Below are 25,863 nucleotides of genomic sequence, written 5' to 3'. Positions count from 1 at the left end.
ATGTGTCATTCTGAACTATGATCTGAGCATATCCACACAAAACTTCAAGGTGTTACCTATCAAGTGGCACGATGCTTTTGCATCTGTTCATCATATTTCTATTGTTATAAGTAGTTTAGTTTGGGTCTGTTTTTTAGGTGGAAATTAGTCAAATAGGGCAACCTTAAGAGGTGTTGGGAATGTGTGTGTGTTTGAGGTGAGCCACCATTTTAGCCCTGGCCTCAATTTTGTACAATTTGGCCTCGTAAAGTACTGTTTATCTATTACTACTATTTCTCAGTTTGAGCCTTTAAAAGTGATTGAGTAGGCCTAACAGCTACACTTTCACATTCATCATACAAATGAAATGCCTTTTGACAGAAAGTTTAAAGCAAATACATTTTACCACTAAGATTGTACAGAAACATGTACAGTAAAACATATCCAATAACAACAAATGAATAATACAACAAACATGAATGTGAAGGAGGGTCACTATTTATTATTCACAAAGTCATAGCACAGAAACAAAATGCCATGTGAAAAGAAGTGGCTTTCCCTCATTCATACTCATTCAAGCACAGCAAGATTTCTTTTCAACAGTTTGATCTCCAAAGTGAGCTTTTCTCGCTCCAACAGGAGGTTGTCCTTCTTCAGTTCCAACACCTCAACATCTAAGCTCTCTTTCATGTTGAACACACACACACACACACACACACACACACACACACACACACACACACACACACACACACACACACACAGAAAATTGCTTTATTAGTGTACTCCAGCTTATTCTCCATAGCACACAAGTCCATTAATTAGAAAACACTGGTCAATTTCACGGGTGGAGTGTTGCATTATTATGGAGTGCTGCTTAGTATCCTGTAGTATATTGTTATAGGGTGATCATTGTTGAATTAGAGTGAGTTTAATAAGAAACATTCTAAGCTATGAAACCCACACAGTACTACTGCAAGCAACACTCTTCAATTCCAAGCATTCTTCCTCAGCCCCACCCGAGGTACCTGCTTTAGAAGTGTCACTGAATAACCATTAGTGCACCGTAGCCTAGGGGCTAATGGCAAGATAAGATTGTCAGAAAACGTGTCTTTCACTCACCTGTCGTCCACCACTATCATTACAGAGGGTGGGGCCTTGGGAGGGGTCAGTGTGCTCATTGATTTATTGTGTTCCTCACCTCTTGTTGGCCTGAGGCCTGGCTGTGGCTGTGGCTGTGCCTGTGGCTGTGCCTGTGGCTGTGCCTGTGGCTGTGGCTGTGGCTGTGGCTGTGGCTGTGGCTGTGGCTGTGGCTGTGGTGGTGCCTGTACTTGGTCAGCCTGACCTCTTCTGGCCCGTGTGATTTGAGGAGGAGGAGACATGCGCAGTTCCACTTCCACAGGGTAGTGATCACTCACTTTCAGGGCCTGAGGGGAGGGAGAGACATTATCAATCAATCAAATGTATCTGTATAGCACTTTTTACATAGACAAATTTACATAGCCCCCATATGAGAGACCCAGGTAAGGAAGCTCACCATTTTTTCCGTCATGGCAAACTCTGTTTGGAAATTGAAAGGCTTGGCTGAGTTTGGCACAATTCCTTCTAGCATGTCTTGCCCATACACAACAATCCTGAAAAAAAAAATTGAATCCTTTTTAATGAATGAATACAAAAACCACACCATCTTGGCCACTTACGAACTGCCAGGGGAGTCAAATGTCTCACTGATTGACACTGTGAGAGATGACAGGTGTCACTAGTCACATACTGTACCTTTTGGAGGCTACTGGTCACATGCATGCTGACATACCTGTCGTAGGTGTGTTCATTCCCTGTGTTAGCAGTAGTGTCCACATCGTCACTGATCAGCCAGTGGAAGTTCCTGTCGCTACGGATACGGATCTGCTTCATCTCCTCATCAGAGACGTATGCCCCATCTGCATTAAAGTCCCCCAAGATCATGATATTCTAGAGGAGGTCGGAGGTCGGAGGTCGCTTCATTATTTATCATCAAACCATATTTAACGAGAAGCCACAACAAGATGTCATGGCAATTGCTCAAGTATGAAATCACTCATTGTGACTAACAACACAACTAACAACATCCGAAACGTTAGCGACAATCAGAATAGACAGATCCCAGCCAAGAAAAATAAGAACTCACATCAGTGTTCCATTTGTCTCTCACAGCCAGGAAGACGTCATAGAGCTCATCCAGCTCTTTCTCTGAGTCATCTGGCTTGGTGTGGACAGGGATTAGAACTAGATCCCCCAGCACTGCAAACACAAAATGCAGTGAATACTAAGTGGTAATTAAGTAACTGTTACTACAAGTAGTAACCATTGAATGACATATTTGATATATCTCCCAACACAGTTGCCTGCTGAATAGGACCACAAAGTAAACCTAATGTAAAACAGTTCTCTCAGTCCATCCTCATGTATAGTTATATAGCTATAGTTATATAGCTATAGTTATATAGCTATAGTTATACAGCTATAGTTATACAGCTATAGTTATACAGCTATAGTTATATAGCTATAGTTATACAGCTATAGTTATACAGCTATAGTTATACAGCTATAGTTATATAGCTATAGTTATACAGCTATAGTTATACAGCTATAGTTATACAGCTATAGTTATATAGCTATAGTTATACAGCTATAGTTATACAGCTATAGTTATATAGCTATAGTTATATAGCTCTCTGTATGATTTGGTTGGTTTAAACTTTAAAGTTGTAGTATAATAGTGTATGTACCTCATCATACATACCACAAAACATGAATGGACAAGGTAAAGGATATAAAAATATTGTCTGCATGCAATGTACAGACATCATAACTGCCAGTCTCACAATGACGTGTTATAAAAACAATAATGATGCCTTCGGGTGAGCAGACACCTTAAGTCATCCCACAGGTGTATCAAACAGGTTACGATCAAGTCTACAGTTACAAAATAACAAACTACCTGAGGCCCATCGTTCACCTGAGGGTACTGGTATCAGTAAAACAGTATACAGCTTATAACATTGACAGTCACATATTTAAAACTGTTGATACTTAATTAAAACATTACAAATTAAACTGACCAACCTGTGTTGTGTGTTTTGAAGTAAAGAACATATGGCTCCCTAGCGAAAGCGTCCACATCATCGACCTGGTTGTCTTCATACTGGTAGCAGTCAATCAAGTCGACCAAATCATCCCTTCCAGTTTAAAAATCAATATGTTTTCAATTACACACATGTACAGTTGGATAAGATAATATAATATATATGCCATTTAGCTGACGCTTTTATCCAAAGCGACTTACATTGCAGTGAGTGCATACATTTCAATCAATCAAACCCACAACCTAAGTGTTGTTAGCGCCATGCTCTACCAACTGAGCCACAGAGGACCACACTGAGCCACAGATCAATTGTTGATCAACGTATCTGGATTAATGTGATACTTCACCTATAAAGAAACAGAAACTGTTCCTTGTATCTGGTTCTTCCTAAGCGTATACTGAGTTTCAGGGTGTAGTGATGTGTTGTGTTGACTCTGTTGAAGTAGAGTACATCCAATATTTACTTTTGTGTTATTGAGGGAATTAAGCAAATAAAAGTGAATAAGCAGAGTCATTCTTCAAATAATACATCTAATTTAATTTAGGAAACAGTGAGACTTAATATGAAGCCAACAGACAAAAATAGCAAACTAATAATAATAATAATAATAATAATAATAATAATAATAATAATAATAATTTAATTTTTTAAATAATAATAATATCACCTGTTCAACTCTCTAAGCAAGCAGTTCACTGACGCCCCACTCACATCCACCACCTCCAGAATCACTATGATGTCATATCGTGACACAATCTGCAGAACGGAAACAGGAGCATAGCACGGTTAGGTGTGCGGGACCACAGCTTCTCTGGGTGTACACTGCAGAGGACAGGTTTGACTCCTCTGAAATGGAGACGTGTAGCCATTGGATCTCCATTCGAGATCTGAAAACATCATGGAGAATACGTGGTAAATTGCCCCCTTTCATCAAGGAGCTGTTGTCACACCGCTGTCAGTTGATCCTTTTATGACAACAGACGGATTCAAAGGTAAAAGGCAAGATAATAATAGTAATTACTCTTAATTACTCTTAATTACTCTTATTATCTTAATTACTCTTATTATCTTAATTACTCTTGTTATCTTAATTACTCTTAATTACTCTTAATTACTCTTAATTACTTGTTATCTTGCCCTTTACCTTTGAAAGAGTCTATTGTCATGAAAGGACCAACTGATAGCAGTGTGACAATATGATTAGTGACTTAACGTGTCGTGGCTCATAACAGCTCCTTAGATTGCACCTTTACCCGATACGACTGTATGTGCCCCAGAATGTGGTACTAAATTCAACTGACAACTACCAATGTTGTGTTATAGTAGGAATATTGCACAAGATGAATTGAAACAGCTCATGGGAGTCATTTGTTCTCCATTTACAATAGTATACCCTGCCTGACACTGCATTAACTCCTACTTTCGGCACAGCGACTAGTTCAAATGGATGTGAGACAGTTCAGCCAAGTGTTTTACCTCGACCAATGTTGAGAGGACGTTTGGGTCGGAAACCTTAGTCAGCCCAAATCTCTTGACGTTAAAGGACGCGATCTTCATATCTGACGAGTGAGAGAGCTGAGAGAGACATATTGGAAAGTAAGACCTATTGTAAGACATATGTATACTGTATGTATACGTAAACAATGTTAGTCTCTCTCACACTCACACACACCCATCATCTCTCTATCTCTCTTACACACACACACACACACACACACACACGCACACACACGCACACACACGCACACACACGCACACACACACACACACACACACACACGACACAACCATATTCCTTATCCACTCACCTAGATGAGGGTTTCTTTGAGTTAGATAGGAGAGTCTGGCTCTGTCACTCTGCTACAGTCTAAACATCCCATACGGTGAGCGCCCAAACCAACCACTTCACCCAGTGGCTAAAGGACCATCTATTCACTGTGTATAACTCTGCTATTGTTTCCATGGAACCGAGATGATTGTGAAACCGGGCTCCACACCTTAAAAACATCAACGGTACAATTATCTCCCAGTCACCACACGGTCACAGCTGACTTCAAAAGAAACAATAGTCTGCCTGCAGGCTGGTAGACCAGTTTTATGTTTACCTGTTACAATTGCAGTACCTGAGACAGGTGGCAATTTGTCTACTGAACATACAAGAGGGAAGCCCATAGGGAAATGCAAAATGTACTGTCCATATACACATACTGTATAAGTGAAACTTACAATCCACTACAATCAGAAACTAACAGCACAAACAAACTAAACTAAATGACACACAGCTTCTAGACTGAATATTAAACATAGACAAGGAGCTAAACAAATGAAAATCTATTTCCCCACATTATCCCCAACTCTACTTCCCCGCATTGTTATACCTGTATGGTTTCAATATGCCACTTCTTCTTTCGATCTGATTTCGTTCTTTACTTTTGAAGTTTGGAGGCTCCCTGTAGACTTAGTCCTCATATTTTGGATTTGGCACCATTTCTATTTTTACCTTAATACTGTATGTGAGTGTACTGGCACCTAGGGTTACTATTTCATTTAGGGTTAGGGTTAGGGTTAAGGTTAGGGTTAGGGTTAGGGTTAAGGTTAAGGTTAGGGTTAGGGTTAGGGTTAAGGTTAGGGTTAGGGTTAAGGTTAGGGTTAGGGTTAGGGTTAAGGTTAAGGTTAGGGTTAGGGTTAGGGTTAAGGTTAGGGTTAGGGTTAAGGTTAGGGTTAGGGTGAGGGTTAAGGTTAGGGTTAGGGTTAGGGTTAAGGTTAGGGTTAGGGTTAGGGTTAAGGTTAGGGTTAGGGTGAGGGTTAAGGTTAGGGTTAGGGCTATTTTATCTGCACTAAAGCCATTCCGAAGCAATCACATTGTTTATTCTCTACATATTTGTGAAGCGTAGGTAGAGGAATGGGCAGTCACGAGGTCATTTTGACCTCAGCAACAGCGACAAAGGACAGTGGAAGCAATTTTGGGGTTGCAAATAAAACTGGCGTTGTTTTACGTTGCACACAGAATCAAAAGGGTATGACCAGGGTGTGATCTTCGTCAGGCCAACCTCAGCAACATCACAGAATATGTTACTACATTAGACATAAGGATAGCTAGGAGATGCCAAAATTCCAGTCATGACCTGAGGTTATTTGCATGGTAAAAGTACTCCACAGGTGTGGGAGGCCTCAGGCAATCAAACAACACAGGAATCAAAGATGGCAACTCCACCAGGAACAACCTGATTGTAGCAGTGGGTTGGGGGGTGGGGGGTTGGGGGTTGGGGGGGTGGGGGGGGTAAAGGTATGTGTCCAACTGGTTCTTCCGCATTGGAAGGTTACATACCTCCACGGTCTTGCCCCACCCTTGCACCGTCTATAAAGGAGGATCCATCCGATAAGAGATACCTTTCACAGCTCAGCCACTACATCAACACAACCACACAACCAGCGACCACAGCAGTGAGACCTCCACACAACGCCACTATGAGCATAAGGATCAACCAGAGCGGCCGTAAAGGAGTGTCTGGCAGGACAGGGGGCTTCAGCAGCTTGTCATCCGGGTCCTCCTTCAAGACCAGGACCAGCAGCACCAGTGGCGCCCCCCAATGGAATGCTCCCATCACAGCCGTGTCCATCAACAAGAGCCTGTTGGCCCCCCTCAATCTGGAGATTGACCCCAGCATCCAGGCCGTCCGCACCCAGGAGAAAAACCAGATCAAGACCCTCAACAACCGTTTTGCCACATTCATTGATAAGGTAGAGCCTGGGAATGTTTGTCCACTAATACTGTTGATTCTGTTTCTGTGCATCACCGGCTCTTATGGCAAAACCTAGAAAAAAAATACATTTGAGCTGTAGTAGTAGTTGTGTTAAACAACGGTAAGTCCCGTTAAGTCATCACTATGAATAACGTAACGTTACGTTATGTCTCCTGCTCATTTAAACGGTTAATATAGCATCCCCTCCACTTGAGTGTCTAATCCTGTGTCTACACTTCTCCCTCTGGGTACTGGTTCACTGTGTGTGTGTGTGTGTGTGTGTGTGTGTGTGTGCGCGCGTGTGTGTGTGTGTGCGTGCATGTGTGCGTGTGTGTGCATGACACAGGTGCGATTCCTAGAGCAACAGAACAAAATGCTAGAGATTAAGTGGAAGCTGCTGGATGAACAGACCTCTGAGGCCTCTCAAATCGACCCCATGTTCAATGCTTACATCGCCAACCTGACCAGGCAGCTTACCCAGATCAACAACGACAAGGACAGGTTGGACCTGGAGAACAACTGTGCGCACAAACTTGTGGAGGATTACAAAACAAAGTAAGAGAAAAGTGCTTAAAACGCCATATTTGAATGGAATGGACAGATATGTATCATCCTATAGAGAATAACAACTGCTCTTAACTGTGGTGTACAAAAAAAACACTATACTTTTGTATCATCTGTGTTGTGTTTACAATGTATGACCATTAAACCTGCCATGTCAACCACCAGTGTATGTAGTTAGCGACCCTGATTCTAAAATATGTTGCTCCGTCCTGTCCTAGGTACGAGGAAGAGATCAACTTGAGGAATGTAGCGGAAAATGACTTTGTCCTGCTGAAAAAGGTACTGAGTTATGGGTGACCTCCGCTCCCATCCCCTCACATAGTGACCTGTGCTGTATTGTGCCTGTGAAAGAATCGTCCCCCTGTGTTCTAATCTTACTCTGTACTCTACCGCACACTGCTTTGCATTGAAGACCAATAGCTGAGGCAAACCACAAAATACATGTCAGAAATGTTGATTTACAGTTTGATTTACAGTTTGAACATTCATATTTGAAAGACGTATATTGCAGCTTATTTAGTATTGAGTGACAATGCCAGACAAATTCATTTTTAATAAGATGATGCTGTACCTTTACGGATTGGAAGAACCTCAACAAACATCTGTGTGTCACATCCCCTCAAAAGAGAGGGAAAACAAGCTTGTTGTGGGTTAGATTGAAACTTGTGTCCCGCTGACTTCTTGTAGGATGTGGATGCTGGTTACCTGTCCAAGATGAACCTGGAGGACATAGTGTCCAGCGTGGCAGAGGAAGTCACGTTCCTCAAGAGCTTGTACGAGGAGGTAAACCACCGAGTCAAATCACACCTCCAATCCATCCGACAGCGCACCTCTCATTGGCTGATTCTGAATGCCACTGTGCACATCGTACACTATGTGTTTTTATTTAAGTCAAATTATGTCAGTGCTGTAGAGATACTATAGAGATCTACGTAGACCTTTGATAAAGGTGTCTATTTACAGAAATGCTGTACACCCAGAAGCCATATTTTCATACCGTATTGTTGTTGTTGTTGTTTACTCATGATAGGAGCTGCGTGAGCTGCATGCGAACATGCAGGACACCTCTGTGGTGGTGCAGATGGACAACTCCCGGGCTCTGGACATGGATCAGATCGTAGCCGAGGTGAAGGTTCAGTACGAAAACATCGCCGCACGAAGCCGAGAGGAAGCCGAGGGCTGGTACAAGACCAAGGTGAGGGGGGCTAGTATGGCAAACAACTTTTCAACCGTACGTAGGACCGTATGGGGCTTCGGTGGAAAGTGAAAAAGCTGTTTTTAACTTTCCCCTGTGTTCTCTGCCCGTCCAGTTTGACCAAATGTCCGCCCAGGCCGACCAGTTTGGAAGTGAGCTGCGAAGCAGCAAGGGAGAGATCGCTGAGCTGAACCGCCTGATAGGCCGTCTGCAGAATGAGGTCCAGGCAGCAAAGGAACAGGTGAGTCCAGTACCTGACTGGATGGTAAAGAGAGAGGGATTATGAATAAGATCATCTGAGCATAGCACAGACACAGGACAGAAAATTTCGCTATGTTAAAAAAGGAGAAACATTTCACTGTTTGCTGCTCTCAGTTCAATTGAGCTAGTGATACAGAGTCTAACTTGATGGAATAATGCTTTGTTATTGATGACGGTGATGTGCAGGAAGAATATTGTTCCTCGGCAATAGTGAGTAATGACAATTGAGGTACTAAATCATACATTGAGGTAGTTCGGATTGCACAATACCTCAGCCCAGTCTTATTTCGTGGCCCACACAGTTAACAAAGTACATAGTAGTAAGCCTATCATAACGTATATCCATTAGACATCAGGCCTGCAGCAGTAGGATCATTTTGACTCCAGTTTAGTTTAGCCAGGGAGTGATGGCGGCTAGAGTTTGGCACAGGGGAGCTTCCGAATCAAATGCATTCATTTTACACATACGTATATCGAACGTCTGGCCACCATCTCCCCTTTTAACAATATCCTTGCACCCTTCCACTCATCCCTTTAGTGTGGCACCTTGGAGGCACAGGTAGCCGAGGCAGATCAGCGAGGGGAGGCGGCAGTGAGAGATGCCAAGGCCACCATCAGAGACTTGGAGGTCGCGCTGCAGAGAACCAAGCAGGACATGGCTCGTCAGGTCAGAGACTACCAGGACCTCATGAACGTCAAACTGGGCCTGGATATTGAGATCTCCACCTACAGGAAACTGCTGGAGGGAGAGGAGGACAGGTGAGGAGAGCATCTGATTACTAAAGTCTGCTGGATTAAACCCCTTGATATGGTTTTGTTCCCTAATAGCCTGAGGCAATAACAAGTAGGCTACACATTAACAATAGGTATACATCAATAAGATGGTAAATAAAACATATTTTTGAGGGGATATTATCTTACTGTCTCTTCCTCTTCACCCGTCAGGTTTGGACAGCAGTCCATTACCAACATCCACACTGTGCCCAACCTGAGTAAGTGTCTCAATAATGTCTAACATGCCGTACATTATTAATATTTTGCACACCTTAGGGTCCTTTGTTTACAAGTAAAAGTATTGTAAGTTAAAGTAACATACCGTACAGAGCACTGACACACCTATTCTTTAAAGTGAACATGTCCCGCTTCTCTTGAATTACCTCCGCCCTCCTCCCAGGCCCCAGGGTGACAAACTACCAGCCCAGCAAGTCTTCTGCTCCGATCCTCATCAAGACCGTGGAAACACATGACAGCACCATATCATACAGATCAAAGTGAAAAAAGAAAGAGGAGGTTAAATGTCTATTCATTGATCTGTTGTTCTGTATTACAACACAACTGTCTACTGGACCACACGCTACTTAACTATCATCAGTATCTGTAACCTTATTCTGAGGTAAATATGAATTCATCTTAATGGTGCTATGTTTGCAACAAGTATAATGTGAAATCCCATATGAAATCGTTAAGTGTTTTTCAAGTTTGTTTCATTGTCAGTCTGTCATCCATGCTTGTTGCTAAATTAGTCGATGTTATCAAGATATTCAGACACCAATAAAGACATGCACGACCACCTGACTCACGTCTGACAAATTAATGACTTCATAACAAACACATACAGCATGTGCATTTTGTCCTCATCCTCATTCCACCACATCAAAGCACACTGAAGTATGATTATCATCATGGGAATACCTTTCTTTTCTCATGCCCAGATTGAGACAGCAGCAGACCTGAAACCAGGCAAAGAAATAAAACAGAGAGAGAGAGAGAGAGAGAGAGAGAGAGAGAGTCACTGTGGCAGAGCAGAGAAGCTCCTTTAGCAACAGATTATTACAACCACGTTGCACTAAGGAGCGCTACAGGAGATCTTTTCTGCCTGCCGCAATAAGACAGTACAACTCCTCCTCCGGCTGGCTTGATCGGGGTGATCAGAGTCAGGCTGGGGGATGATAAATCATACTGGACTGTTCTTACTATATATAATGTTTCAGATGTCTATTTTATGTTATTCTATTATTCTATTGTCACTTAATTTTGTTGTTTTTGTTTGTGATGTGAGCTGCTGTAACACCTTAATTTCCCCTCGGGGAAAAGTAAAGTACGTATCTATCTATCTATCTATCTATCTATCTGTCTATCTGTCTATCTGTCTATCTATCTATCTATCTATCTATCTATCTATCTATCTATCTATCTATATGTCTATGCAATGTCTCAAAGCACACCCCTTTATATTGCTCTCTCTGTGTAGATAACTACTAGGCCTATGATTGTCTAAAGGAGTTGAACAGACATGTTCATCAGATTTCATCAGATTAACAAAACTGACTTGGTGGGATTCCTGGATGAGTCATAGACAGAAATAAGACACCCATGGAGCCTGTCATGTCCTCCGACACCGGCCCCAACTCTACTGTCTGTTTTTAACAGATGACAATTGGCTGACAGGCGACGATTTACCACAGAATTGTCTCTTCTTGTGGTCAACACATAACTGACAGCCGGGAGGAGAGAGTTATGATAAACATTTCCTTCATGGGATTACTCCTGGCTGAAACACAAAAGAGAGAACATGCTTAACATTACAAACAAGTCTGAATGGATGCAACCAAAGATGTTGATGCAACTTCAGGTAGGCCTTGCCTGTCGTTGATCGGAACTGATGCTCTTTGCAATCTCTCGTTTTTTTCAATCTCTCCCGTGCCTCTTCTACTAACTCCTCTATGACCTAATCTATAGTCATTTTTATATGACTGTATTACTGTTATTTACTGTCATTACTTTTATTGCTAATATTTATGTTTACTTTTTGTACTAATTATACTGTATTGTTGATGTTGTAGAGCTGCTCTGTCTCGTTGCATTGTATTCTTGTATTCAGTCCGTCTGGCTCTGGCAGATTAACAGTGCCCAGACAGTTGCATTCAATCATTGAGCCATTGCTGCCATCTACTGTACAATGAACGAAACTACAACAACAAAGAGGACGCTAGTTTTATCATTTACTTCCCTGTTCATTCTGTTGAATTGAAACAATGACTGTAAAAAATAGACGCCCAAGGACTTTGGCCATCAACCACCAAATACTGCCTACATGTACGGGACTGAATACAGTACAACGCCTACACAGTGAACCGTTTGGCATTTACGTATGAGCTGTTCCGTGGGATAAAGTATTGCCATAAAGGATATTGTACAACATTAATTGAAGTTGAAGTTCAGTTGCACGTAGCTCAGACAAAACATTTCACTTTGTCTCTGTAGCCCGTTTCATTCTTTGCGAAACAGCTTGACTTGGCTATTCTGAAATAACAGGGTGCTGTACCACGATAACGCACAGATACAGAATGGCTACGTCGACGGATTCGTTGCAAAGTAAGGAATATTCAATACCGTTTCGCCTTAACCGTTTTGCCACAATGTTTCTTGATGTACATTTTGTTCCATGCAACTGCCCAAAATTGTTTATCCTGTGAAAACAATATTGTAAACTGTCCCGTCGCCAGGACTGCTGGTTATGTAAATCATTTCCATGCTTAGATCTGTGCGTGAGGTGCGAGTGGCACGTGTGCCGACAATACGGTTAAGGCAGTTTTTCGTGAATTCATCACGTGTGTATTTCAACGTGTGTATTTCATCAGTGTCTGTTCCCGATTTTTCAATTTGAGCTTTTCTCTTGATAGCTATCCACACAATCCACAAAGAAGCCTTGCTGGCCCATAGCCTAAGGTCAAAGGACAAATCAACTCTGCTTGGAGGCCAGTCACCAAGGGAGGTGGTCCATAACAACCAGTACATACCCCTCATGACTGTTAGTACTGAGGTTGAAGAAAAAGAGGTGCAAGAGAATTCACAGTCTTTTGAACATGTCATCTTAACTGCACTATCTGAAGACAGGGACGAGCCGAAACCTATTATAGTGGTTGGTCCAGCAGGTTGTGGCAAAACCATTGCCTTGAAGAAGCTGATGACAGACTGGGCAACAGACGAACACCTCCAGCACTTCTCCTTTGTCTTCCATTTCACGTTCAGGGAGCTGAATGCCCTCAGGGGGGCACTGTCCCTGGAAACATTGCTGCTGCAGCATTACAGTCACCTCTCCAAAGAGTCCCTGTCCCTAGTCCTGCAGAAACCAGAGTCTCTTATGTTCATGTTTGATGGGCTGGATCAGTACCAGCACAGCCTGGATTCTCCCACACCCTCCAGCCTCTGCTCTGACCCTCGTCATCCAGCCTCAGCCTCAGTGCTAGTGGCTAGCCTGGTCCGTGGGACACTGCTAAAGGGGGCAGCTATAATGCTAGCCACCAGGCCAACCTCAAGTCTTGAGTCAGTGATTGGCCACCGTGTGGAGCTGTTGGGGTTTCTGAAGCCCCAGAGGAAGGCCTACTGCGACTCGTTCTTCAGTGACCTTAGTGCAGGCAGCCAAGCATTTCAGAACATAGAGAGGACAATGGGGTTCTATGATTTCTGCACCTCCCCTAAATTCTACTGGATAATTTGTTCTATTTACAAGTCTCTACTGGAAGCTGGAGAGAGGCTTCCAGAAACATTAACCCAGGTGTTTGTTAGCGTTACTGTTCATCTGATTCAGGCGCTCTCATTGGACAAGGCCCAAGCCAGAGATCTGGTGTGTGCCCTTGGTAGAATGGCCTCTCATTGCTATGTTGCCCAACATGCTTCCTGCTCCAAAGAGGAAATGACCTCCTTTGGTCTTCATCCCTTCCTGACCTCTCTCACACCACTGAGCTCTTTCGTACGTATAGATGGTGACCTGGAATCGGATGACTGTGTTATTTCCTTCCACACCCAGATGATGCAAGAGTTTATTTTGGCTGCGTCCTTCTACTTGGACCAGTCCAAAGTGGGGAGTGTGGATGAGATGTTACAGAAGCACGATGGTCACGTGAAGTTTCTAGATCTCTACCTGTCAGGACTCTCTGAACCCACGCAGAGGGAGCCTCTAGAATCCCAACTAGGAGACTTCAACACTGATCGGATCACCGGTTTCAGTCACTGGTTTAAAAGGACCTCTCAGGAAGTGTTGAAGGGCTTACACAAAGAGAAACACCTCCACTGCTTCCATCTGCTCCATCAAAGTCAGAATGAGAGGCTGGTTAAGGAGATCACCACTTCTGCTCGTGGAATCAGCCTGGGGGGACTGAGTGTGCAGGACTGTGTGGTACTTAACTACATTGTGACATGCAAGGGGGAGATAGATCAGCTGAATCTCTACAACAGTAGAGAGTTAACAGAGGAGAAAGCCAGTCTTCTGGTCCCAGCGATGCGCCTCTCTCATAAGATCATGTGAGTAATTGAGGAGAGAGAGAATCAATATGATCCACTATGGAAATAAAGAAAGGCTGTGTGTTGAAAGTGTTGATATTATCTTTTTAAATACTGCTGCCAAGTGTGACTCAGTCTAGTTCAAGTTGCTGCTCTGTGAGACCACTACAAACACAAATATTTCCCGAAACAAATGATATAGTTATACTTATCCAACACTTCAAAGATAAGCAAATAAACTGGACAACAACTGTTCCTCTCTAGAGTGTGGACGGAGGCATATTATGTATTATTCACACGAAGATTGTACATTATAGATGAATTCCAACATCTCTATCTAACTCTTGTCTTAATATTAGAGTAACCTACCATCATATTGTCATAAACCTGCATACTCATCTCCCCATGGCAGTGGGGCTCACAACCAAGCCCCCTGCCTCTCACTGACTCTGGGACTCCCCCCCCCCACCCTGTCACACAAACAATGCACTGACAGTGTAATTTATAATTATTTAAAATTATTCTAATTTATAGTGCCCCACAACCTTTTCACAGCCTCTAGCCTCATTGCCATTTAGTCTCACACAGCCTACAAGATGTATTGTTCTGCTGTTCTTTTTTGTGAATTTGTAAATTTGTTATTGCTATTCTGTTGTAAATGTCTTGTCAATATTTGCTATTTGTTTTTTATGTCCATGCACCAACCTCACCAAGTCAATTTCCTGTATGTGCAAATATACTTGGCCAAATAAAATAATTCTGATTCTGATTTTCTCTCTCTCTCTCTCTCTCTCTCTCTCTCTCTCTCTCTCTCTCCCTCTCTCTCTGTTGGCTCTGAAGTCTATCACAGAACACCCTCAGTGTTGGGTCTCTCTCTCATTTGGCGTCAGCTCTCAACAAGGGAAGGACCATAGAGCTGGATCTGTCCTATAACCCCCTGGGTGACGCAGGGTTCAAAGTCCTCAGCTCTGGACTTAAGGACAGCAGCTTACATACATTACAGTGAGTGGCATACTTAATTAATGTTTTCATCAATGTGTAAAAGTTCCCTTTCGGCAAAAAACTAAGTTGATCAGTTTAATTCTAATTCAAGTGTGTTGATGGTGTCTATAGTGCCCCAGCGTGTGGGCTGACAGAGGCTTGTTGTGAGGACCTGGCAGCAGTCCTGACCTCAGTGACGTCCCAGCTCCGTGTTTTTGACCTGATGGGGAATGAGCTCCGTGACCAGGGCCTCAGACAGCTGAGCCAAGCCTTGGGGAGCCCTCACTGCAGACTGGAGGAGCTTCAGTATGTACAGTATTATTTATTTAGCCTGATAAGTACAGAGGATCAGTGTGGATACATTACTGTGGCAGCTATCAAAGCAGTGTGCTAATTTTCCAGCCTCTCTATCATTTTGGTGGAAGAGTACACCTTATTAACTTACACTTCAAACACAGTTGTTGCGGTTTAGTGTCCTTACTTCCTTGTGTTTTGACCAGGCTACAGATGTGTGAGTTGACCGCAGACTCGATGGAGGCTTTGTCAACAGCACTGTGCTCTGGCCAATCAGCGTTGAGACTACTGAACCTGACAAAGAACACCATTGGAGACAGAGGGATGGACCAACTGGCCAAGGCTCTCCTACACCCACGATGCCAACTGCAGGGCCTGATGTAATGTCCAGGAAGATAATGGATTTTTCTTTGTATTATTATATGATTATTACATACTAGCATATTACATACCAGCATATGCCAGTCGGTTTAGCCGAATACCTTGTCATGTCTTTCCATTTTTTGGCAAGAAACATATTTAGCATTGTTGAATGCAGAAAAGGCCATACAAGATTGCATGTGCAAGACAATATTGATCTGGGTGATAATCTTGTATAAGTATATTTTGTTCTGCATGGATAACTGCACTGTAAATGTATACATACAGAATACAACACCCACTGCTTACATAGGAAGAATGATCACTTACTGGGGTCCAAACCCAGGGAAACAATGCTATGATTTTATGCTACTTCACCCTAAATAATCAAGCTGTTTGGCCTGTCAGTATATCTCTCCTATTCTGTCTCTCCTATCTCCCTCTGTTGTAGCCATAGACTTAATAATAACGGTTGTATCTCTGGCCAGATTGACTGATAGTGGTCTGACGGGTGATTGCTGTGCTGGGGTGGCCGAGGCCTTGCAGTCAGAGGACTGCAGCCTGACAGAACTGAGTCTGTCTGTCAATGAGTTGGGCCAGGAGGGGGCACTGTTACTGTGTGAGGCCCTCAGCAAACCTGGATGCTCGCTGGAGACATTGAGGTACTGCACCAGCAATACAACTTCCTTTGTACTGGAAGTTGTACTCACAGAACACTTTATTAGGAACATCTGTAGACCTTCTCATGGTGGAGGTGGTGTAATGGTGTGGGGAATGTTTTCTTGGCACACTTTGGGCCCGTTAATACCAATCAATCATCACTTAAATGCCACAGCCTATTTGAGAATTGTTTCTGATCATGTGCATCCTTTCATGGCCACAATTTACCCATCTTCTAATGGCTACTTCCAGCATGATAATGCACCATGTCACAAAGCAAAAGTCGTCTCAAACTGGTTTCATGAACATGACAATGAGTATCAGTGTTCTTCAGTGGCCTTCCCAGTCACCGGATCTGAATCCAAGAGAACACCTTTGGGATGCGGTAGAACGGGAGATTCACAGCTTGAAAGTGCACCTGAAAAATCTGCAGGAATTGCATGATGCAATCATGTCATCATGGACCAGAATCTCAAAGGAATTTCTCCAACATCTTGTGGAATCATTGTTTTGAGAGCAAAGGGAGGCCCTATCCAGTATTAGTATCGTGTTCCTAATAAAGTGCCCAGTGAGTGTATATCTGAACAGCACACACTCATAACCGGAAAGCATGAGAGGAACCTCTGACGTGTGTATAACAAGTGTATAACATTAGCATAAGCTGTAACTGCAGCCATGGCGCAATACATCTGTAACTGCTGCCGTTTTGGAGGCATGGCCAACAAAGAAATATTGCAATGCATGGTGAGTAACTAAGTGTAAAGTAATTAGAACTAATCCTCTTGCAGTTTAGAGGGCTGTGACGTGACACCCACAGTCGTTCAGAAATTGAGCTCTGTGTTGAGAAGTGGGACCTCCAGACTGAGATCCCTGAATGTGGCGGCGAATGTCATAGGAGTCGATGGAGCCAAGCATCTCTGGGAGGCCCTGGGAGACCAACGCTGCCGGCTGGAACACTTGGAGTAAGTTTGCTTCTCTTTTACCCAGTCAGAAATCCAACCTGGGCCCCTTTCCCTTCCCACTTATCTTAGATCTGGAAGAATGGGGTTTCAAGCAGTGTGGTTATTATTGCTCCATATAATTCCTCTGATGAAACTATTGCAGCCTAGCGAATGGACTTGAGTGAATAGTATTGGATCATCATATGTGCTTTGAATTGGGTCAGTGTAAACTGTAATTCTCTTTCACTTATTTGTGTGTGTGTGTGTGTGTGTGTGTGTTAGTGTTGAGATGATCCATCTGACTGATGAGTGTCTTGGGGATCTGTGTGCCGGTGTGAGAGCCAGTGGTTCCCTGAAGAGTCTGAGCCTGAAGTACAACGAGCTGACTGACGCCTCAGTCCCAACCCTGGTCAAACTGGTGCAGGACAGCCACACCATGAAGGAGCTGAAGTGAGTGATCCAGTAGCAGATGCTGGCTGGACCATACACTCCAGTGGAGGCTGGTGGAGGTAGAAATCGGAGGACAGGCTCATTGTAATGCATGGAATGGAATCATTCCTCATTCCATTCCGTGCATTACAATGATCTGTCCTCCAATTTCTACCTCCACCGATCCCATTGATTGTTGCACTACTTGATTCTATGTTCAGTGTGGTCATCAACATTAACATGAGTCACACAACTTGTGATTTGCATTTCGTAACAACAACTGCTGCTGCTGTTGTGAAATTCACAATGTCACAATTTCTGTCATTCAAAAAGTGAAAAAGCTCACATTTTCTTTTTGTATTTCTCTTTCAGTCTACAGTACAATGATTTCAGTGAAGATGTTTTTGAGCTGATGGACCAGTGTGCCAAAATTAGATACTGATTACAGGTGACTTGTCACTTTACAAAGCACTTGACTACTTTGCTTGAGAAGGCTAAATATAATGTCAGCCAATGACAATATTTGCTTTCCCCTCCACCTCCCCCCCCCCCCCACCTTCCACCTCCCCCCCCCCGATTACCACAAGCATTACGACCCGGTCCAACCAGGTTTAACTACAGCCGACCTAGCCCGGCTAGGATTTTTGCTAGCACCCAGTCCTACACAAGGTCTAGGATTTTTAATTCACAAATATTGTGGACTCACCTCTTCCGTGTTCAATGTCTTTTTGGAATCGCCGTGCCTGAGAACTCCGTCCCTCTCCTTTCAGGCGCCTTTCTCTCAACCTTTGCGTTCTGAACTTTCAAAGGGAGGATTTCGACGGACAGGAATATATCCTGTCCGTATACGAGTTTTGACCTTCTTGGCAGAGAGACGACGAACCCAGGGCAGGCGATCCCGGACGAGCCCCCAAATGGTGGTGGATGTCTAGGTTTTACCACTCTGTACTTCAGCTCTTTGGAGGTGAGATACAATAAATAAAGTCCTGAGTAGCCACAATATCTGAGTCTGGTATTTATTATTGCTTGCATACAAGAGACAAGAGTCTAACAGCAGCCCAGCGTAAATCCGGTGGTCTGTTTAGCGCAAGTCTGAAGAGGTGATTATCAGGGTTATATTTTATACAGATGAAACATAATTGTAGGCACCGCCAAGGCCATCACCGGCGAGCTTGTACTTACGTGAGAGGGGGCGGGATCTTACTGACCAATCGGTTTGCTTTCTTACTGATCGATCTGCGTTCAACATTTCACACTGATCCACCTTCCTGTCGGCAAGATGTGTTTGATTCCTTCGTTCTCGCTCTCCCCCACCACTCCCTCCGAAACCACAGCTATCCATATGGTAATCATACAGCATTTCTCAGAACAATGGCTAGAGAACTTTAGAGATGTGGCAAGAGAAAATGTAATCACAGTATTTACACAAGTTGTATCAGTCATATGAAAGTGTATATCCTTCAAACAGTTCTATCAATGTATTTTCCATAACAGGGTGCACCTGGACAATAAACTGGATATAAGCTGGTTCTGTCCTCAGTGTCACCCTGGACACTGTGGAGGAGGTGGCCAATAGGAGGATGAGGACCAAATTCCTGGCCATCATGGACAATCCCTCTCATCCCCTACATGTCCCTGTGGCAGAGCAGAGAAGCTTCTTTAGCAACAGATTCTTACAACCACATTGCACTAAGGAGCGCTATAGGAGATCTTTTCTGCCAACTCTACTGTATTGTTGATGTTGTAGAGCTGCTCTGTCTCATTGCATTGTATTCTTGTATTCAGTCTGTCTGGCTCTGGCAGATTAACAGTGCCCAGACAGTTGCATTCAATCATTGAGCCATTGCTGCCATCTACTGTACAATGAACGAAACTACAACAACAAAGAGGACGCTAGTTTTATCATTTACCTCCCTGTTCATTCTGTTGAATTGAAACAATGACTGTAAGAAATAGACGCCCAAGGACTTTGGCCATCAACCACCAAATACTGCCTACATGTACGGGACTGAATACAGTACAACGCCTACACAGTGAACCGTTTGGCATTTACGTATGAGCTGTTGCGTGGGATAAGTATTGCCCTAAAGGATGTTTCACAACATTAATTGACGTTGAAGTTCAGTTGCACGTAGCTCAGACAAAACATTTCACTTTGTCTCTGTAGCAGCCCGTTTCATTCTTTGCGAAACAGGTTGACTTGGCTATTCTGAAATAACAGGGTGCTGTACCACGATAACGCACAGATACAGAATGGCTACGTCGACGGATTCGTTGCAAAGTAAGAATATTCAATACCGTTTCGCCTTAACCGTTTTGCCACAATGGTTCTTGATGTACATTTTGTTCCATGCAACTGCCCAAAATTGTTTATCCTACGAAAACAATATTGTAAACTGTCCCGTCGCCAGGACTGCTGGTTATGTAAATCATTTCCATGCTTAGATCTGTGCGTGGCGTGCGAGTGGCACGTGTGCCTACAATACGGTTATGGCAGTTTTTCGTGATTTCATCACGTGTGTATTTCAACAATGGTCCATCAGTGTCTGTTCCCTATTTTTCAATTTGACCTTTTCTCTTGATAGCTATCCACACAATCCACAAAGAAGCCTTGCTGGCCCATAGCCTAAGGTCAAAGGACAAATCAACTCTGCTTGGAGGCCAGTCACCAAGGGAGGTGGTCCATAACAACCAGTACATACCCCTCATGACTGTTAGTACTGAGGTTGAAGAAAAAGAGGTGCAAGAGAATTCACAGTCTTTTGAACATGTCATCTTAACTGCACTATCTGAAGACAGGGACGAGCCGAAACCTATTATAGTGTTTGGTCCAGCAGGTTGTGGCAAAACCATTGCCTTGAAGAAGCTGATGACAGACTGGGCAACAGACGAACACCTCCAGCACTTCTCCTTTGTCTTCCATTTCACGTTCAGGGAGCTGAATGCCCTCAGGGGGGCACTGTCCCTGGAAACATTGCTGCTGCAGCATTACAGTCACCTCTCCAAAGAGTCCCTGTCCCTAGTCCTGCAGAAACCAGAGTCTCTTATGTTCATGTTTGATGGGCTGGATCAGTACCAGCACAGCCTGGATTCTCCCACACCCTCCAGCCTCTGCTCTGACCCTCGTCAACCAGCCTCAGCCGCAGTGCTTGTGGCTAGCCTGGTCCGTGGGACACTGCTAAAGGGGGCAGCTATAATTCTAGCCACCAGGCCAACCTCAAGTCTTGAGTCAGTGGTTGGCCACCGTGTGGAGCTGTTGGGGTTTCTGAAGCCCCAGAGGAAGGCCTACTGCGACTCGTTCTTCAGTGATCTTAGTGCAGGCAGCCAAGCATTTCAGAACATAGAGAGGACAATGGGATTCTATGATTTCTGCACCTCCCCTAAATTCTACTGGATAATTTGTTCTATTTACAAGTCTCTACTGGAAGCTGGAGAGAGGCTTCCAGAAACATTAACCCAGGTGTTTGTTAGCGTTACTGTTCATCTGATTCAGGCGCTCTCATTGGACAAGGCCCAAGCCAGAGATCTGGTGTGTGCCCTTGGTAGAATGGCCTCTCATTGCTATGTTGCCCAACATGCTTCCTGCTCCAAAGAGGAAATGACCTCCTTTGGTCTTCATCTCTTCCTGACCTCTCTCACACCACTGAGCTCTTTCGTACGTATAGATGGTGACCTGGAATCGGATGACTGTGTTATTTCCTTCCACACCCAGATGATGCAAGAGTTTATTTTGGCTGCGTCCTTCTACTTGGACCAGTCCAAAGTGGGGAGTGTGGATGAGATGTTACAGAAGCACGATGGTCACGTGAAGTTTCTAGATCTCTACCTGTCAGGACTCTCTGAACCCACGCAGAGGGAGCCTCTAGAATCCCAACTAGGAGACTTCAACACTGATCGGATCACCGGTTTCAGTCACTGGTTTAAAAGGACCTCTCAGGAAGTGTTGAAGGGCTATCACAAAGAGAAACACCTCCACTGCTTCCATCTGCTCCATCAAAGTCAGAATGAGAGGCTGGTTAAGGAGATCACCACTTCTGCTCGTGGAATCAGCCTGGGGGGACTGAGTGTGCAGGACTGTGTGGTACTTAACTACATTGTGACATGCAAGGGGGAGATAGATCAGCTGAATCTCTACAACAGTAGAGAGTTAACAGAGGAGAAAGCCAGTCTTCTGGTCCCAGCGATGCGCCTCTCTCATAAGATCATGTGAGTAATTGAGGAGAGAGAGAATCAATATGATCCACTATGGAAATAAAGAAAGGCTGTGTGTTGAAAGTGTTGATATTATCTTTTTAAATACTGCTGCCAAGTGTGACTCAGTCTAGGTCAGGTTACTGCTCTGTGAGACCACATACAAATACAAATATTTCCCTAAACAAATGATGTAGTTATACTTACACATCACTTCAAAGGTAAGCAAATGAACTAGACAGCAATTGTGGATGGAGGCATATTATGTATTATTCACCTGAATATTGAATTCCATCATCTCTATCTCACTCTTAATATTAGAGTAACCTACCATCATATTGTCATAAACCTGCATACTCATATCTCTCTCTCTCTCTCTTTCACTCCCTCCCTCTCTCCTTCCCTCTCTCTCTCTCCCTCCCTCCCTCCCTCTCTCCCTCCCTCCCTCCCTCTCTCTCTGTTGGCTCTGAAGGCTATCACAGAGCACCCTCAGTGTTGGGTCTCTCTCTCATTTGGCGTCAGCTCTCAACAAGGGAAGGACCATAGAGCTGGATCTGTCCTATAACCCCCTGGGTGATGCAGGGTTCAAAGTCCTCAGCTCTGGACTTAAGGACAGCAGCTTACATACATTACAGTGAGTGGCATACTTAATTAATGTTTTCATCAATGTGTAAAAGTTCCCTTTTGGCAAAAAACGAAGTTGATCAGTTTAATTCTAATTCAAGTGTGTTGATGGTGTCTATAGTGCCCCAGTGTGTGGGCTGACAGAGGTTTGTTGCGGAGACCTGGCAGCAGTCCTGACCTCAGTGACGTCCCAGCTCCGTGTTTTAAACCTGAGGGCGAATGAGCTCCGTGACCAGGGCCTCAGACAGCTGAGCCAAGCCTTGGGGAGCCCTCACTGCAGACTGGAGGAGCTTCAGTATGTACAGTATTATTTATTTAGCCTGATAAGTACAGAGGATCAATGTGGATACATTACTGTGGCAGCTATCAAAGCAGTGTGCTAATTTTCCAGCCTCTCTATCATTTTGGTGGAAGAGTACACCTTATTAACTTACACTTCAAACACAGTTGTTGCGGTTTAGTGTCCTTACTTCCTTGTGTTTTGACCAGGCTACAGATGTGTGAGTTGACCGCAGACTCGATGGAGGCTTTGTCAACAGCACTGTGCTCTGGCCAATCAGCGTTGAGACAATTGAATCTGACGCAGAACACCATTGGAGACAGAGGGATGGACCAGCTGGCCAAGGCTCTCCTACACCCACGATGCCAACTGCAGGGCCTGATGTAATGTCCAGGAAGATAATGGATTTTCTTTTGTATTATTATATGATTATTACATACCAGCATATTTGGTTTAGCCAAATACCATGTCTTCATCATGTCTTTCCATTTGTTGGCAAGAAACATATTTAGCATGGTTGAATGCAGAAAAGGCCATACAAGATTGCATGTACAAGACAATATTGATCTGGGTGATAATCTTGTATCAGTATATTTTGTTCTGCATGGATATCTGGTTACATAGGAAGAATGATCACTTACTGGGGTCCAAACCCAGGGAAACAATACTATGATTTTACGCTACTTCACCCAAAATAATCAAGCTGTTTGGCCTGTCAGTATATCTCTCCTATTCTCTCTCTCCTATCTCCCTCTGTTGTAGCCATAGACTTAATAATAACGGTTGTATCTCTGGCCAGATTGGATGATAATGAGCTGACGGGTGATTGCTGTGCTGGGGTGGCCGAGGCCTTGCAGTCAGAGGACTGCAGGCTGACAGAACTGAGTCTGTCTGTCAATGAGTTGGGCCAGGAGGGGGCGCTGTTACTGTGTGAGGCCCTCAGCAAACCTGGATGCTCGCTGGAGACATTGAGGTACTGCACCAGCAATACAACTCTCCTTGTACTGTACACTCACTGGACACTTTATTAGGAACACCTGTAGACCGTGTAATGGTGTGGGGAATGTTTTCTTGGCACACTTTGGGCCCGTTAATACCAATCAATCATCACTTAAATGCCACAGCCTATTTGAGTATTGTTGCTGACCATGTGCATCCCTTAATGGCCACAATTTACCCATCTTCTAATGGCTACTTCCAGCATGGTAATGCACCATGTCACAAAGCAAAAGTCACCTCAAACTGGTTTCATGAACATGACAATGAGTTCAGTGTTATTCAGTGGCCTTCCCAGTAACCGGATCTGAATCTAATAGAACACCTTTGGGATGTGGTAGAACGGGAGATTCACAGCTTGAAAGTGCACCTGAAAAATCTGCAGGAATTGCGTGATGCAATCATGTCATCATGGACCAGAATCTCAAAGGAATGTTTCCACGAATCAATGCCACGAAGAATTGAGGCTCTTTTGAGAGGCCCTACCCAGTATTAGTATAGTGTTCCTAATAAAGTGCTCAGTGAGTGTATATCTGAACAGCACACACTCATAACCGGAAAGCATGAGAGGAACCTCTGACGTGTGTATAACAAGTGTATAACACTAGCATAAGCTGTAACTGCAGCCGTTTTGGAGGCATGGCCAACAAAGTAATATTGCAATGCATGGTGAGTAACTAAGTGTAAAGTAATTAGAACTAATCCTCTTGCAGGTTAGAGCGCTGTGACTTGACTCCTGCAGTCGTTCAGAAATTGAGCCTTGTGTTGAGAAGTGGGACCTCCAGACTGAGATCCCTGTCTGTGGGGCTGAATGTCATAGGAGTCGACGGAGCCAAGCATCTCTGGGAGGCCCTGGGAGACCAACGCTGCCGGCTGGAACACTTGGAGTAAGTTTGCTTCTCTTTTACCCAGTCAGAAATCCAACCTGGGCCACTTTCCCTTCCCACTTATCTTAGATCTGAAAGAATGGGGTTTCAAGCAGTGTGGTTATTATTGCTCCATATAATTCCTCTGATGAAACTATTGCAGCCTAGTGAATGGACTTGAGTGAATGGATAGTATTGGATCATCATATGTGCTTTGAATTGGATCAGTGTAAACTGTAATTCTCCTTCACTTATTTGTGTGTGTGTGTGTGTGTGTGTGTGTTAGTGTTGAGATGATCCATCTGACTGATGAGTGTCTTGGGGATCTGTGTGCCGGTGTGAGAGCCAGTGGTTCCCTGAAGAGTCTGCACCTGAAGAACAACGAGCTGACTGACGCCTCAGTCCCAACCCTGGTCAAACTGGTGCAGGACAGCCACACCATGAAGGAGCTGAAGTGAGTGATCCAGTAGCAGATGCTGGCTGGACCATACACTCCAGTGGAGGCTGGTGGAGGTAGAAATCGGAGGACAGGCTCATTGTAATGCATGGAATGGAATCATTCCTCATTCCATTCCGTGCATTACAATGATCTGTCCTCCAATTTCTACCTCCACCAGCCTCCACTGATCCCATTGATTGTTGTACTACTAGATTCCATGCTCAGTGTGGTCATCAACATTAACATGAGTCACACAACTTGTGATTTGCATTTTGTAACAACAACTGCTGCTGCTGTTGTGAAATTCACAATGTCACAATTTCTGTCATTCAAAAAGTGAAAAAGCTCACATTTTCTTTTTGTATTTCTCTTTCAGTCTACAGTACAATGATTTCAGTGAAGATGTTTTTGAGCTGATGGACCAGTGTGCCAAAATTAGATACTGATTACAGGTGACTTGTCACTTTACAAAGCACTTGACTACTTTGCTTGAGAAGGCTAAATATAATGTCAGCCAATGACAATATTTGCTTTCCCCTCCACCTCCCCCCCCCCCCCACCTCCCACCTCCCCCCCCCCGATTACCACAAGCATTACACACAGCCTGATTGAGCTGAGAGCACAGTCTGGTTCACAATTAAGTTGATACCCG

General features: G+C 43.9%; 4 protein-coding genes across 8 annotated transcripts; 3 read left to right on the top strand and 1 right to left on the bottom strand.

The window, feature by feature from the left end:
* Positions 1-459: 459 nt before the first annotated feature.
* LOC310807751 (deoxyribonuclease-1-like) lies at positions 460-5,694 on the bottom strand. 3 transcript variants are annotated; one of them, XM_083674345.1, is made up of 10 exons: positions 4,581-5,694; positions 3,772-3,860; positions 3,451-3,537; positions 3,085-3,197; positions 2,147-2,259; positions 1,793-1,950; positions 1,517-1,613; positions 1,311-1,406; positions 1,181-1,232; positions 460-662 (listed from the first exon to the last, which is right to left on the bottom strand). In XM_083674345.1, the coding sequence occupies exons 1-10, from the start codon at positions 4,719-4,721 to the stop codon at positions 550-552; spliced, it is 1,059 nt and encodes a 352-aa protein (XP_083530471.1). In that variant the 5' UTR covers positions 4,722-5,694; the 3' UTR covers positions 460-549. The 3 variants fall into 3 exon arrangements, with proteins under 3 accessions (XP_083530471.1, XP_083530470.1, XP_083530469.1); XM_083674344.1 differs by having other exon boundaries at positions 1,181-1,406; positions 4,581-4,679; positions 4,913-5,691; XM_083674343.1 differs by having other exon boundaries at positions 1,181-1,406; positions 4,581-5,691.
* Positions 5,695-6,388: 694 nt separating this feature from the next.
* On the top strand, positions 6,389-10,442 carry LOC310807752 (keratin, type II cytoskeletal 8-like). The gene is made up of 9 exons (XM_083674346.1): positions 6,389-6,845; positions 7,194-7,402; positions 7,630-7,690; positions 8,099-8,194; positions 8,442-8,606; positions 8,722-8,847; positions 9,406-9,626; positions 9,813-9,859; positions 10,042-10,442. The coding sequence occupies exons 1-9, from the start codon at positions 6,393-6,395 to the stop codon at positions 10,140-10,142; spliced, it is 1,479 nt and encodes a 492-aa protein (XP_083530472.1). The 5' UTR covers positions 6,389-6,392; the 3' UTR covers positions 10,143-10,442.
* A 1,096-nt stretch (positions 10,443-11,538) lies between these two features.
* LOC310807866 (NACHT, LRR and PYD domains-containing protein 3-like) lies at positions 11,539-19,532 on the top strand. 3 transcript variants are annotated; one of them, XR_014554340.1, is made up of 11 exons: positions 11,539-12,242; positions 12,551-14,171; positions 14,991-15,152; positions 15,264-15,437; positions 15,632-15,805; positions 16,274-16,447; positions 17,234-17,407; positions 17,669-17,836; positions 18,188-18,263; positions 18,586-18,779; positions 19,310-19,532. XR_014554340.1 is itself a non-coding variant. In XM_083674491.1 (10 exons), the coding sequence occupies exons 1-9, from the start codon at positions 12,215-12,217 to the stop codon at positions 18,255-18,257; spliced, it is 2,745 nt and encodes a 914-aa protein (XP_083530617.1). In that variant the 5' UTR covers positions 11,539-12,214; the 3' UTR covers positions 18,258-18,263; positions 19,310-19,532. The 3 variants fall into 3 exon arrangements, 2 of the variants coding, with proteins under 2 accessions (XP_083530617.1, XP_083530616.1); XM_083674491.1 differs by lacking the exon at positions 18,586-18,779; XM_083674490.1 differs by lacking the exon at positions 19,310-19,532 and having other exon boundaries at positions 18,586-18,815.
* Positions 19,533-19,911: 379 nt separating this feature from the next.
* LOC310807976 (NACHT, LRR and PYD domains-containing protein 3) lies at positions 19,912-25,716 on the top strand. The gene is made up of 9 exons (XM_083674657.1): positions 19,912-20,096; positions 20,401-22,021; positions 22,479-22,640; positions 22,752-22,925; positions 23,120-23,293; positions 23,710-23,883; positions 24,620-24,793; positions 25,059-25,226; positions 25,588-25,716. The coding sequence occupies exons 1-9, from the start codon at positions 20,069-20,071 to the stop codon at positions 25,655-25,657; spliced, it is 2,745 nt and encodes a 914-aa protein (XP_083530783.1). The 5' UTR covers positions 19,912-20,068; the 3' UTR covers positions 25,658-25,716.
* Positions 25,717-25,863: the final 147 nt, after the last annotated feature.

This window comes from Argentina silus (assembly GCF_951799395.1).
Source record: "Argentina silus genome assembly, chromosome: 8".
Lineage (NCBI taxonomy): Eukaryota > Metazoa > Chordata > Actinopteri > Argentiniformes > Argentinidae > Argentina > Argentina silus.
This window is presented reverse-complemented; position numbering and strand designations above follow the sequence as displayed.